Source organism: Vicia villosa, linkage group LG2 (assembly GCF_029867415.1).
Source record: "Vicia villosa cultivar HV-30 ecotype Madison, WI linkage group LG2, Vvil1.0, whole genome shotgun sequence".
Lineage (NCBI taxonomy): Eukaryota > Viridiplantae > Streptophyta > Magnoliopsida > Fabales > Fabaceae > Vicia > Vicia villosa.
The window spans coordinates 204,069,817-204,086,293 of NC_081181.1; the positions used below are offsets into that span (position 1 = coordinate 204,069,817).

Here is a 16,477-nt window from a genome sequence, read left to right on the forward strand (position 1 = left end):
AGGATCCAGGTAATCAAATTACAAGATAACCAAAAGACAAACTCATCTAATCATCAATTGATACTGAGGGATTCTATGCTAATATGGGTTTTCAATTTTTTTCACCATGTTGCATCTCGCTGCTATGGTATACTGCAGCTGCTTTACCAAGTGATCTTCCGATTTTTTCTATTGGAATATGAAGTCGTTTCGCACTCTCCATATCATATGCAGAGTTTCTGCCAGAGCCATCTTTAAAAGAATTCTTCTCCAACCTTTCTTGCTTGTTTCTTTCATAGTCCATTCCTTCTCTCGACTCCATTTCTCACATTTCCTTCTATATCCAATCCAATTCAAGATTATTTCCCATATCCTCTTGGAGTACCCTGCACTCAAAATACAAATGATCTATTGTTTCTTCCTCTTGACAAAAACAACATACTTTATCTATCAGAATACCAAATTTATTCAATCTATCTTTAGTTGGAATTCGCCCCATTAACACAAGCCAAAGATGAAACTTTGCCCTAGGCCTAGCATGATTCTGAAAGAACATTTTCTTCCAAGGAACATTGTCTTTCTTTCCTTGAAGCATCTGGTAACTTCCCCTGGTATAGAACTTTTCAAGTTGCAGCCCTTGTTCCCACTTCTGTCTATCACAAATCTGAGCTCTACTTTTCATCATTTGTTTGATAATCCATGAGCAGTCTGCTGGGGGATTCCATTGCATTATATCCATACCTTTTATGTAATATGCATCCAGCCATTTCACCCATAGCTTGTCTTTTTTAGCTTGCACATTCCAAAGAAGCTTAAGCATATAAGCTTGAGACCAATCCACCCTGGACAATAATGCTGAGGCCTCCAGCATTTCTAGGTTCACACACTTTCTCCCAAGAAACTGAAGCCTTTTTGCTACCCTATGCTTTCCCACTCCACAGGAACATCCTACAAATAGATTCTACCCTATGAATGAGTTTTTTAGGCAAGGGAAACACTTGCAGCCAGTATGCAGTCACGAAGAAAAGTACACTCTATTTATAAACCATGATTTTGCAAGAAATTTAAGTCGAGTTTCATTCATACCAAATAATGTAATATAATATTAGAGATATGAGAAAATATATTTTTTCAAATGTTGTTGATGATACTATTGGAAAACTCTAGTACAACAGTTTATTTTAATATATTTGATGATGAATGGTATATCTGTAAACATTCTAATGATCAAATCAATATCATCTATAAATAAAAGATTTAGGATTTTAAAATAGTGTATAGTTGAGTTTAGATTGTTCTTCTAATTTTATAGTAAGATTATAGAGTTTAAAGTTATTTTAGGGACATATGTCTCTAAAGAAAAAGAAGCTAAAGTATACAATTATCCTTATCCAGTGATCTTGTTATGACTCTAAGGTTTTAGAGAGTCCGAAGAATGTTGAAAGTTTATTTCTAGTTGATGTGGTTACACATTCCCATAAATGTGAGTCAGTTACATTATTATTCTAGATCCCTATTGAAGCTAACTATGACTTTCATACCATTGGTTAGAGAGTTCGGAGAGCGTCGTAAGTATCAATGGACTACATATTCATGAATCCAATAGACTTTAATACCACATATTTACTCAAAACCTCAAGGTATTAGGAATATGAGTCATTTCTTTTATAAATTGAACATTTTTTTTTAATTTTTAATTGATGTGAGACTTTATTCACTCATCTTTGAATCTCAACAACCTCTTTATCAAATGTACTGATAGATTATGACCATCTTGTTTTTTTTACCTCAGCCCTCGAGGGCATGTAAACTGGATACTAAGTTAGGTTGGACCTTAGCCAAAATTGAAATAGTTAGTGTTATTTATAAACATTGGTAGGGTGAGTGGGGTAATTTAACTGATATATATTAGTTGAATTAAATGCGTGTAAATCATTTAGAGTTTAATTTTTATCGGTAACATTTATTGTATTTATGTATTAATATAAATAAATTACTACTCCTTCCGTTCCATAGTATTTGTCACAATTAAACATTTCACACGGATTAAAAAACAGTAATAAATAAAAGAGAGAGAATAGGAATTTTACAAAATTATCGTAATTAACTATGGGAAAAGCTAACATGTGCCCCAAGGGCACAAGTTATTGAGATATTTATAGAAATGTTTTCAAATTAGCATTAATGTTAAGTAAGAAAACAATAAATTAAGAGTATTTATTAGAGGGTACAATTGAAAGATTAAATATATAATTGCATTGGTAATCTAAAGTGACAAGTATTTTGAGATAACTATTTTTTTAATGTGACACTTATTTTGGGACGGAGGGAGTAATTAGGGGTGTAATTGGATCGGTTTGGACCGGTTTTTGTTCAAAAAAAGGTCCGAACCAATAATATCTTCATCGGTTTGGTTTGGTTCCATTTTTAACATTTTTCAAAAATGGAACCGAACCAAACTAATCGGTTTGGGTTGGTTCGGTTGATCAGTTTTTAATATTTTTTTCAAACATTATATTCATAAATGTATTTTTCAATATTGTATTTTTCGGTATGAGGAGGGATATCTTTACTCCAAGAGTAAGTTATTATAACTTACTCCATATTTCGATCATTAATTGTTTTCAATCTAATGGTAAAAAATAATAAGTAATTAAATATGGAGAGAGAAAACTATTACTTATTATTTTCAACCATTAGATTGAGAAGAATCAATGGTCCAGATTTGGAGTAAATTATAATAATTTACTTCTGGAGTAAATATATCCCTCCTATTTCGGTATATTTTATGATATTATTTTTTAAAATAATATATTTCATGTCATTTATTTCATGCTCTAATTTTTCAAACAACTTACAAGTTGCACTTAATCCATATATGAAACAATGTCATAGTTTCATTGCATAATGAAATAAATTTACTATAAAAGTTGAATCTTGACATCGGAATGTTGGAAATAGATTTGAAAGTTTAACAAATAGAACACAAAAAAACACACATCAATTAACATGTTTCCGCCTTAAATACACATAAAAACTATTTTGTAACAAGACTAGAAGGAGTTTTGTTGAAGAATAAATCAGAAAGGTAAAAACAAATATGAAAATAAACGAAGAGAATTTGAACCCGAAGAAGGATACCATAACATATCATAGTGGCGATAGTGAGAGCAACATTTGAGGTAGACAACTAGAGAAGTAGTTTAGTGAAAGCAAGTTTTTGTGACTTATGATTTTTACTTTATATGTTTTGGAGTTTAGTTCTAAATGCGTGTTTTGCTTAAAGGAAGAAAGTGAAAACAAAGATGGAGAATGGTTGGAAAGGTACAAAATTTGAGCTTAATGAAGGGTGAAATAAAGGATTTAGAGCGTAATTATTTCCATTGGTTTGGTTCATTGGTTTGGCGGTTCCTAAAAACTAAAACCGAGAACCGAACCAAACCACATCGATTTTTATTGGTTCGGTTCGATTTTAGAGCCGAACCATAAACAATCGGTTTTTATTTCGGTTTGATTTGGTTTGGATTGTCGGTTTAATTGGTTTTTTATGATCCGCTTACACCCCTAGGAATAATATTTATAAACCAATGATTTTTTTAATAAACATTGATGACAGCTTCTTATCTTAAGTGTGGTAAACTATGCTATTAATTATTTACTCAATAAATATCCCAATTAACTAATAGTTAGTTGGTTCAGTAGTGATTGACGTTGAATTTGATAGGGAGGACCATGGTTCGATCCCCCACAACTGTGATCGGGAAGGGGTTGAAATCACTTGATATCAAAACTGACCCCCGAATCGGACTATATCGGTGGTGATAAAAAAAATATCCCAATTATATATCTAACTATATTGCATGTTTATGTAATATGTGTTTATGTAATATGTTTTATGATCCCCACTTTGGCTTGACGCTCTTGAAGAGGTTATTTTGAATGAATTTAAGAATTTTTTTCATCATGTTGACAAAGTTAAAAATGTCTTGAAGAGAAATGTGGTTGGTGTCATTTGGCTAGTGACTATTTGGAGCGTGTGGATTTCTAGAAATGATCGTATTTTTAATAGTATTAACACTTTCTTTGATGATTATATGTCGTCTATTATTTTTAGATCTTTGAATTTGGTTATCCTCTTATACTCCTTTGACATTTGGGTGTAACTTTCATACTTGAAATACTCTACCTTTACTTTGTTTTGTGAGGTAGAGTTATTCCGTTGTTGTTCGTGCGGTTTGAGTAGCCCTTCTACTCTTTTTAATAGATGTCTTACCTATTTAAAAAAATGTTTTATGAGCCCCTTTAAGCTCCCTCCTTATATATGGTTGAATAACATCTACATCCACATGATTTCTCTTTAAGCTCCCTCCCTCCTTATATGGTTGAATAACATCCACATCCATGTGGATGTGCTATCCCTTAATATACTTATAATTACTTAGGTGTATCTTAAAGATATAACCATGTAAATTAAGCATAAAATTAAATATGGGAATGGTACCTAATGACATAAATCTACTATCTATTCCAATAAATTCTTTGCAAGGTAGATGTATTTACTACTTACTGTCAATGGTTGTGGCGATCCGTGACTGCCTAAGTATGTATAACTAGCTAGGAGAATAACCAAGCAAATTATATGATAAAAAAGTGTGGGGTAAATAAAATTGAAGAAAAATGAAATTATCAAGGGAAGGGACTGTCTGTGGGCACTAAACAAAATATTATTTTCAGACTAGTTTTTAGACGAATTAAAAAAAATTATATATTTTCCGCATGAAATTTAAATATAAAGTTATTTTCAGAAATTTTAAACGAAATATATTTTATTTTTAAAAAAAGTCGTTGAAAAATATAAAATCTATCTTAAAATATGTAAATGTTTATAGCCTAAATTTCAGATATATTCTATTTGAAAAACTTCATTGTAAATTTAAAATTTTGCTTCAAAATCTATTGAAAATATTTTTTGCATGAATTTGAGCCAAAATACATTTTTTTTTCAAAAATATTTACTCATTACAATCACAAAATTTATCCCAAAACATGTACTAAATATTTAGAAAAAAAATTCTATCAAATTCAAATAGATTATCTAATATTATTGTAATATTATTGTGATATGATATTTTTTTTTTTGGAATAAAAGAATTTTTTATTACCAAATGGGCAAATTACAATAGGTATGGCTTAAGCAAAGCCAAATAAAAACAAGCTTATTTACATTAGCAGACTAGCTATTTTCTCTCTATATTTAGAATGCATCCAACCTCTATAAACAAGTGCATCAATAATACTTTTTGTGTTTCTATCTATATCAAGAGTATATGAATCTTTATCAAAGGTGACTTTGTTCCTCTGTGTCCATATGGCATACAAAGTCTCAGCCACCACTGCCTTGAAAAATCCATGTTTCCACCCTATGCTATGTGTGTACTTCATTATCCAATTGAGATCAATACTACTAGGGACTATAATTTGTACCCACTGCAGAATAATACTCCAAATGCTAATTGCATATTTACATTTAAACATACAGTGCTCCAGATTTTCAGTAGGAAACCCACAGAGTTCACAATTCATATGTTGAATCATTCCCATTTTGTGCAATCTTTCCTTGGTTGCCACCCGTCCTTGACACACCAGCCACAACAACATTTTCGCCCGAGGCCTAGCAATATTGTGACAGAGCAAATGACGCCATTCAACCAAGGGATTATCCTGTAACAGACATTGATAGACACGGCTCATGGAGAATTTGTTCTCATTCAGCATCTCAGCCCATATCGTAGGGAAGCTAACAATGTCAACTCTCCTGTCCATAATTTTTTGAAGAATCCAGGTGCAGTTCTTTGTGATGTCAGCAACCAAGGGGTCCCGACCCTTGAGATAATAGCAATGGACCCATTTGACTCAAAGATTGTCCATCTTTGAGCAGATGTTCCAAAGACATTTCAACAAAGCGATTCTATTCCAAACTTCCAAATTGAAGATATTGAGCCCTCCCTGCTTGTACGGTTTACAAACATTAACCCAGGCTACAGGACTCTTCTTGCTATCACTGTGTCCAGTCCAGAGAAAAGACCTGCAAATAGAGTTAATTTTCTGCAAAACAGCTTTTGGTAGAGGGAAGCAAGCCATCCAAAACTGAACCACTGCCATACTAATGCTTTTGACAAGCTGGAGCCGGCCAGCACTACTCAATAGTTTGGAGGACCAGTGCCTCACCCTGCTAACAATCTTCTCCACCATAGGCATGTAATAACTGATATTCAGCTTTTTACAAGATAAAGGAACCCCTAGGTATCGAATAGGAAGCTGTCCTATATCAAAACCAGTGAGAAGTTGAATATTCTGAATAGTGTTATTAACCATTGCTCCACAAAACAACTTACACTTTCTAGGATTAATCAAAAGACCAGTTGATGCAGAAAATTGATTGAAAGCAGAAAGAATGAGTTCAATAGAAACCTAGTCACCTCTACTAAAAAGAAGAATATCATTTGCAAAGGAGAGGTGAGTAAGGCCTAGCTTCCCACATTTGCTGTGATGTTTGAAATTCGGATTAAGCTGCATCATTACCATTTTCCTGTTTAGGTATTCCATCATAAGTATAAAGAGCAAGGGGGAGATAGGGTCCCCTTGCCTTATACCTCTCTGGGCCTGCAAAACATCAGAGAATCTCCCATTAATGTTGAACCTGTAGCTGACAGAAGTAACAGTCTTCATGATCCATCCAATGAATTTGTGAGGTATCCCTATCTCACTAAGCACACATTCCAAAGCATTCCAGTCGACCATGTCATAGGCCTTTTGAAGGTCAAGTTGCATCATGCATCTAGGGGTCCCTCCTTTTCTATTGTACCCTTTCATCAACTCAAAAGCCAACAAGATGTGATTATGGATGACTTGGCCCTGTAGGAAAGCTGCTTGGCTTTTGTGAATGATCTCTTTCAGAATAGGATTTAGCCTATTTGTCAGGATTTTGGACAGGATTTTATAAAAGGTGGTACAGACTGCAATAGGTCTATACTCTTTTATTGTAGCAGCAGTGTCAGATTTGGGAATAAGGGTTACAATTGTACTATTGAAAGCTTTAAGTAGGTTCCCTTTCTCAAAAAACTCTTGTACAGCAGCTATCACATCTTTCTTTACAATTTGCCAGCTGGATTTGAAAAATTTTGCACCATAGCCATCTATTCCAGGGGCTTTGAGGTCCCCCAAGTCCTTTATAGCCTTACAAATCTCTTCATCAGTGACAGTTGCAGTAAGAGAATCTCCCTGTTCACTACTAACTTGTGGGCCATATCTCATAGCAACTATGTCAATATGCTTCAGATTATTCTCTTTCTTTCCCATAAGGTTACCATAGAATTGCATCACCTCCTTATGGATAGCAGTCTGGTCAGTGATGAAGGTACCATCAGCTTGTTGAAGTTGAGTGATAGAATTACTCTGATTCTTCTTTTTGAGAGTGGCATAGATTTTTAAAATAAGGTTACCATAGAATTGTGATATGATTTTTAAAACGGAGCATGCAACATAGATTTACAAAAAAAATTAAAAAAAAATCTAATGTTATTTTAAATAAAATTTAAGTAAATATAATATTCTAATTATATTTAAAATTTTGTACAAAAAGAAATAAATAACTATTTATTCATTTGTAAATATGTTAAACTATTTTCAAATAAAATCGGTAAAACAACAAAAATGAATATGAAATTACATAAAGAAATCATTTGCTTTTATTTAATCAACAACAAAATAAATTTACATTAAAATTTATTTGCAAAATATAAATTAAATCAAATTTATCTAACACAATTCAAGATATAACAACAAAATAAATTCCTTCTTCCAATTCAACTATCTCTTTATATCATCATTACTTTTTGTAAAACTAGCATACCAAAAAAAAATATGAATTAATTTGTTTATATAATTGTAATTGATTATTCCAAAATAATTAATGAATGAATTTTACAAGTACAAAATGATGATGTGAGTGCATTTGAATAAGTTAAGTATCCTATATAAATGGGGCCTCTGCAGTACTGCAGAAATGGACTCTTGTGTATGTTGTTTTGGGTACTGTCAAGGTTTCTTTTTTACTTTGAGTTACATTTTGGGATATATAGACACAAAAAGAAAAGAAGCAAAAAAACTTTACAATTTGCATATTATATTGGAAATGTAAGGTACTACTAGTGTATATAATAGAAACTTAAAGAAAAAAGTACCACTAGTATAGTGACTCTTAACACATGAGCCAAGTAACAACAGTCAACAGCTCATATAAGGCAGAGAATAATGGAAATTAATGTATAATAACAAACATATTACTATAATTAAATTTTGCTTCATCTCTTACCTACCTTTTCGTGGTATATATGGAATTAATTAAAAGGACTCATTAGTCTTTTATTCTAAAGATGAAAAATAAATAATTTGTACTTCATAGATAGAATAGAGTGTGTTTAATTTGCCCATAGTTTTTCATTACAAAAAATATATCTTACACACCTAAAAATGACATTACACCTATATACTATTCACATATACATTAATAATATTTTATTACACCTTATATACTACTCACAAATACGTTAATAATATTTTTATATTAATTTAATTTTTTAATATATTTTTCTCTAAAATTACAATATTAAAATTTGGTTAATAAAATTTAGAGTTTGGTTAATATATATTCTGCCATGAAAAATTGTTTAAATTAGTGTTAAATATGTTTTTGTCCCTATAAATTATCAAATTATATTTTTAGTTCCTATAAAAAAATTGGAATATTTTAGTCATTACAAAATTATTATGCACGTAATTTTAGTCCATGATGTTAAACCAATATATATTTTTGAAAGATTATTTTGTAGTCATGTTTAGAACGTTATAAAAAAATTCCTTGAAAAAACTCAATTTAAATTTTAAATCGAAAATTACATTACGTTTATCATTATTTTTTAATTTTTAAAATATTAAAATTAATTCTTCTCATTTTAAAAAATATAAAATTTAGTAAATAAATATTTACAATATTCTAAACTTGTATAATAAAATTTATTCAAAAATTTAAAAGTTAAAGGATGGTTAAACAATTTTTAAAATTTTAGAAAATAACAAAGTAAAATTGAATGCATAAAAATTTTGTAGGACTAAAATATGTTTTTTTTTATAGGGATTAAAAATAATATTTGAGATATTTATAAAGACCAAAAACATATTTAACCTTTTAAATTATAAAGTAAAGTTGGTTAATTAAGTGTTATAACTTGGTTAATATTACTCATAGTTTGATTTTCAAGTGTTCTGACAACAAAATTAAATCTTACGTGGTAAATCAATTTTAGTTAATATTATGTATAAATTTGGTTAATATTGTTCATAATTAGGGGTGGCAAAACGAATCCAACCCGTTGGGCATGTATGTTTTGTCTGCACTTTAGTGCGGGGCAGGCCAAGGTTTTAAGCACCCTCCCTTTAATGTGACCTCCCCGTCCAACCCCATTTTTTATGCGGGCTTTTACGGACACGAAAATTAACATAAATTTTAGCATTTTAGGCTTAAAAGGTGTAGTGCCCGTGGGCTTAGTCTGCCCCGCCCTCATTTTTTTGTGGGGCGTACAAGGTTTTAGGCCCGCACCCTTAATTACGTCCCTCGTCCAGTTTTTTGCGGGCTTTTGCGGGGTAGACCTAAACGGGGCGGGCGTGTTCGTTTGCCACCCCTATTCATAACTTAGTTCTCAAACATAAAAAAAATATTCCCTCTGTTCCATATTATAATAGAAATTCACTTTTTTGAATAATTAATGTATATGGGATCTATATATAGACCAAATACATTAATTATTCAATGAATCTAAAAATTAATTTATCTTATAATATGGGACAAATAGAGTATTAAATAGTAAAATAAAGTTGGTTAATAGACTAATAGAGTGTAAAAGTTAATTAATATATCTATAAGTTAGTGTAAGAATATGATTAATAGTATGTATTTTATTGATTAATGAAATAGTGAAATTGATTAATAAATTATAAGTAAAATAATTGATTAATGATATACATTTTTGTGATTAATACAATTGTAAAATTAGTTAATTAAACAACCTTATATTTATGTTATTAATTAAATTTTAACAATAAATAAATTTTTAAAATAATATCATTTTATTAAAAAAAATACTGTTTATCGTATAAATACGATAAAAAGTGTATACGAGATAAATATTAGTGTAGGAAAGAGATGTCAAAATAGGAAACCGGTGTCATTTAACATGTGATGCAAACTTAGACAGTTAGTCATGGGATGCAAACTTAGATAGTTAGTCAAAATATCATCCGCTGTGTTTATTGGCGGACTACGACAAACAAAATAATTTAAAATTATATATTTTGATTAAAAATTAAAATGGTCACTATTTAAAATTTTGATATTTAAGATGTAATTTTTATGTTGGCAACTAGAATTCATATTTTAGACAATGCATGAAGTTGAATTTATTGGAGAATCTCTAGAAAAACGTGTTGTATCTTTTAGGCAAGCACGATGTATTTTATTGCGATCTCAGGAGATGCGTTAGCATATTGATAAAATATTGCGCATTTTTCTTAGATCTCAATGAACACATCAACATAATAGATAGAAAGCAAGGCACATATATGGTAGTGTGTTGTGTTTGCCCAAGATCCAAAATTTCTCTAAAAGTAAAATCGTTCAGCTTTTAGGATTCCAAATTTTATCACTTTCAAGGCCAATTTTGAGATCTTGTAGTAGAGAGTAAAAGATCATTCAACAAGTTTCATTAGATTAGGCTCATTTAAATGAATTTACCCTAAATTTGTGTGAAACTTATGATTCGCCGAGTAGTGTTCATAGGCCAATGGTATTTTCTACATTGATACAGGGGAGTATCAGAAGAAGAATAAACATATTAAAACACTAATGAATTGAAACATGTTGTGAATAATTATCTAATGCAATAAAATGTAGAATAATTAATGACTTGATGCTGGAATAATATGGGTATAGTGTGCGTAAATATTGGTTGGTTACGCATTTAGCAGAAAATATAACTGCCGGCCCAGCTGCTTTAATGGTGGTATACATCGGAGAAATAGGTGGTAATTATCATGACCTTCTCCCATATACGAGGACTTGCTTTCCTGGTACCTATGGATCATTGTGTATCATAAGGATTATCCCACTAGAGTTATAGATGAATAATGATGCTTAATCCCGATAGACGCGGGGATCCATAAGATAAGGGTCTGACTCACTGAAATTTGGTAATCTCACCCCAATCATATTTTTTTAGGTACACTATATAAAGGGAATAACTCGTTATCAAATGTCTGGAATTAGAGACTTGGGTGAACAGATGGCATGAAGACCATACCTGGTCTTTTTCCACTGTGTATTTCTTGTGGGCATACATGTTGTATACGTTATAGTTGATGTTTTGAAATGTATACAATTTGTTGTGTCTTTTATTGACTTTTGTATGTACTCAGTACCAAATTATTAATATTCTACTAATATTATTCTAGAACATATTGATGGGGTGTTACAATTGGTATCAGAGTATGTTGATTCTCGACCCAACGATGAGACATCACTAGCAAATATCTTCTTCCTCACATGTGTGTGTTGCTAGCTTGACTTTTAGTGTCATAGTATTCAGTCACTGAGCCTGATTAACTCATTGGTTATGTACGTGATTGATAGGATCACGACAGAGCTTCCACGAGGACGTGTAAGACATGAGGTGACTCGAAATCAAGCATAAGTGGTGTATCAGAGGCGAAGTAGTTGACAACCTCAGCTTCCACGGTAAGAGTTAAGGAAATTGGAATTCCAAAGATTTCGGCTTGATGAAGTGAACCTTTCATATGGATCATACAGTAGAGGAAAATCTAAGAGACACCTGTGAAATAATGTAGAGAGAGAATTTTGCAAAGGGACTGAGCTCTAAGTTAGTATTAAACACTGTCCAATCATTGTTTCTAGAGACAGTTATAACTTGAGAATTTGCTGGATATAGGGCTTTTGGGTGTTTAGACAGAGATGCCAAAACTTTTTGGTTGCGTTGGTGTGTGGTAAGTGCTCGAAGGGACGGGGTGTTAAATTTTGACTATTCGTTTCACCTTAAGTGATAAGGGTTAACTGGTAAAGGATTGATAAAGTGTGTGAATGTTGTGGTTCCCGCAATGTGTTTGACCTGAGACAGGTGTAAATCTCACCTGGTGCTAGTAGGGTCAAGTATCTTCTGCTAGACTTGGCGAATGAGATTTTAACAGTTCGTCAATCAACCCTTAATGCTCTACTTATCTCGTGGGCTATCGGGAAGTGAATACCGACAGGGCAGACCTGGGTGTGATTTTCCAATTTAAGCACATCTTGTGTACCGAGTTGGCAAAATGGACTATTGTATCTCCCTATTTATTATGATCTGACTAAGTCCTAGAACTACGCTAGACAGCAATTGTGGAGAATCAATACGCCAAGTGCAGTAGACCACGTTCTCTGCTAGTTATGGTTCATTTATCCCTGAGTAAGGCCGTAGAACTATGCTAGGTGTCAGATTCTTACGTGAATAAAAAATAATGGCTAAATAGAGCACCGACGAGATGGTCGCAAACTATGACGCTATATTGGGGCCACGGTATACATAATAATGGGATATTCTTTGGAATCTCTTATGCATGTATTGTGTGGATGATCACATGCATGACGTAACCATACGAGTTGAGTCTTATAAAGTTGAGCCTAGCTTGTTTGTGTCCAGAAACAGTAAATCTTGGACATGTGGCACTCCTAAGTTTTATATTTTTAAAGAGAAGAGATGGAAGGACTCGAGACACAAAGACCTCTAAAAAGATATATCATTTTTTTATTTGATTACAATGATTCGCGTTCGAATATGTAACATCTTTATTAATTTTTAACGGATGCACTCCCTTTAAAACAAATTTATTTATTTTTAAAGAATGTTTGATTGCAATATACCAAAACAAGTAGATAAATAAGACCATGCTGATTAAGGGAGAATCTTGGACGAATATATCGGTTGGAAAATTTAAAAATGTATGGTATCAAGTCAATCATCATCATGTTTGAACTTTTAGTTTAAGGAATGAATATAAGTATTTTCTTCTTTTACTTTATGAGAAAACCGTAATATACTTTGATCCTAAAGCTAATTATTACTTATTGAAAAATTAGAGTTCTAAACAAAGATAGAAAGAAAAAGGGACTAATCTTAGTCTTGCTAAGCCATGCCTCGTCTGCCCATGAACTTATTTATTCAAAGAATGAGATGTGAATGCAACTTGTAACAGAAAAATTGGATGGCTTTACGGTTAATTAGCTGCCAAACCAATCCACATGCATGCATGTATCAATTCTTATAAAAGTCTTATTTTATAAAATCTCAACAAACATAGTTTAAACTTCAAATGTAAGAATTGTAAAATAAAGGTGTTAATTAGTGGTATTAATAATAGCTCCTTTTAATGCATTTTAAAATGAACTTTGACTTTTATTAAAGATAAATTTTAAGATCACTTTGTATTTTTAAAATTTAAAAAAAAACTAATAAAATATACTTACTTTTTGTAAAATAATTAAATTTGTAATAAAAAATTCAAAATAAAAGGAGTTATTGTTTCACAAAATATGATGATTTCATAAATAGCTTCTGTATTCTTATTTAGATTTTTTTTTTTAAAAATAGTAGAAAACAATCATGTTTTTTTAACAAAATATGAGAAAAAGCACTACAAGAAATGTTGTCCCCAGCGACATATATTAGCGACGTGCAACACACGTGGCTAAATATTGTCTTTTGCGACGTGACATACACCTCGCTACTATTTTTTAATTTTAAATAACATTATTGACATAAAGTAGTGAGGCGTCAGACATTGGGGTTTGTAAAAAAAATTGCGACGTGAGCTAAACGTCACTATATTAAGTTTTTAAATAAAAATAGATAAAGTTATAACATTCACATTTTTTAAAAAAATTGGTTGTGACGTTACTTACACGTCAGACATTGGGGGGAAATTCAAATTTTAAAAAAATTGGTTGTGACGTTACTTACACGTCGCAACATTTATTGGAAAATTACAACGTTCCTTTGACCTGACATGATTTCAGAACATCATTAATTGGTATGACCGTTTGAGTGTAGCGACGTGTAACACACGTGGCAAGTTGCGACGTGATTTTAACGTCGCTGATGTGTTTATAGATACACGCATTTCTCCTTCTCCCCCTTTACCATTTCAAACAGATTTTCCTTCTTCCCCTTCTCTGCAACTCAAAAACCCCCAATTTCCTACACAAACCCAAATTTTCTCCTCTCCCAAAATCCCCAATCTTTCAATCTCATTCAATTGCACTACAAGGTATTCAATGTATTTTATAATTGTGTGTTCATACTGTTTTATGCTGTCAATATATAGTTTAATTTTTTTTTTATTTAATTTGAAGGAAGAAGAAGGTGAAGGAGGAGAAGAAGGTAAAGGAAGAAGAAGGTGAAGGAAGAAGAAGGAGGAGTAGATTGAAGAAGAGGTAAGTTTTTAAACATTTTTTTAAGTTTTTTTTTTAATTAAGTTATTTTTTAATTAGGTTATTATAAAACGAAATTATAGATTAAATATTATGTTGTTGTTTAAATTTAATTAGGATATTAATTTAGGGTGTAATATATCTTCCAATATTGTTTAAATATTAATAGAAAAATGTTTAGATTTATTATGTTAGAAAAATGTTTAGAATAATATATAGAAAAATGTTTAGAAAAATGTTTAACTATTATATATGTATTTTAGAATTTTAAAAATTAAAAGAAAAATGTATTTTCCAATATATGTTATGTTATTGTTATTATATTAAAAATACATTTTTTTAAAATTAAAATATATATTAAAAGTAGAATATATGTTATATGGTGTATTTAAAATAAAATAAAATAAAATATAATATGATTATATGGTATATTTCTAAAATTGAAATATATATGTTATTGTTATTGAATTGAAAATACATATTTTAAATTAAAATATATATTAAAAGTATAATATATATTATATATGTATATTTAAAATAAAAATACATAAGTAATCACATGCATCATAAATAATTTTTAGATTTATTTTTAAAATCTGTTTTTTATTTTCTAAATAAAATACATGTATTTTATGATATTAATCTTAAAAACTGAATATTAATAAAAAAGAATATATGTTAAATAGAAAAAGAATATATGTTATGTTATTATTATTATATTAAAAATATAACATGTGTAGTTAAAAATAAGAAAATATATGGTATATTTCTAAAATTAAAATATATATTAAAAGTATAATATATATTATATTAAAAATAAGATTATATGGTATATTTCTAAAATTAAAATATATATTAAAAGTATAATATAAAATAAGAAAATATGTATTTTGCTTATAAATAAGGCCGGAGGGAGTATTATATAGGTAAATTTAAAATAAGAAAATATAAGTAATCACATGCATCATAAATAATGTTTAGATTTATTTTTAAAATCTATTTTTTATTTTCTAAATAAAATATATGTATTTTATGATATTAATCTTAAAAACTGAATATTACTAAAAAAGAATATATGTTAAATAGAAAAAGAATATATGTTATGTTGTTGTTATTATATTAAAAATATAACATGTGTAGTTAAAAATATTTAATAGTAGTATTTTTATTAAATAATATTTTTAATATGTGTAGTTTAAAATGTGTAGTTAATAAAATAGTAACTTTATGGTTAACATATATTCAATATAACATGTGTAGTATACGTCTAAAAATAATATTAACTTGATTAATATTACTAACTCAAAAAGACAATGATTGTATAAATGTGCAGTATGGAATATTATCGGTATTATCGTAGTTGGATGTACGATAGAACATTTCCAGGAAGAATGGGACTTAAACCCAATTTTATAGTAGGAGTTGAAGGGTTTATCAGTTGGGCGTTTGCTCAGGAATTATGTCGAAGCGAAGGAGGAGTTAGGTGTCCCTGTCTTAAATGTGAATGTAGACCAATAATTAGTGACCCACAGGAAATAACAGCTCATTTGCATAGAAGGGGTTTCATTGCAAATTATTGGGTTTGGACGTTTAACGGTGAAGAACTGCCTAGTAACGTACCAGAGACTAGCAACTCTCATGCTTTAAGTAGTCGGCCGCCTGTGGAATATGAGGAAAACTTTAATCTGATTGGTGACATGGTTGAGGATGCTTTTGGTGTGAACGTGACTTATGATGAGCCTGAAGATTTTGGTGGGGAAGAGATGCCGAATGAGGAAGCGTAGAAATTTTATCAGTTGTTGAATGAGATGAATACGCCGTTGTTTGATGGATCGTCTGACTCAAAGTTATCAATGTGTGTGAGATTGTTGGCCGCCAAGGCAAACTGGAATGTTCCTGATAAGTGTT

General features: G+C 30.5%; 1 protein-coding gene across 1 annotated transcript; it reads right to left on the reverse strand.

The window, feature by feature from the left end:
* Positions 1–5,199: 5,199 nt before the first annotated feature.
* LOC131651122 (uncharacterized) lies at positions 5,200–5,802 on the reverse strand. Its single transcript, XM_058920789.1, has one exon. It carries the CDS (start codon positions 5,800–5,802, stop codon positions 5,200–5,202), a length of 603 nt encoding a protein of 200 aa, XP_058776772.1.
* Between the last annotated feature and the right edge of the window lie 10,675 nt (positions 5,803–16,477).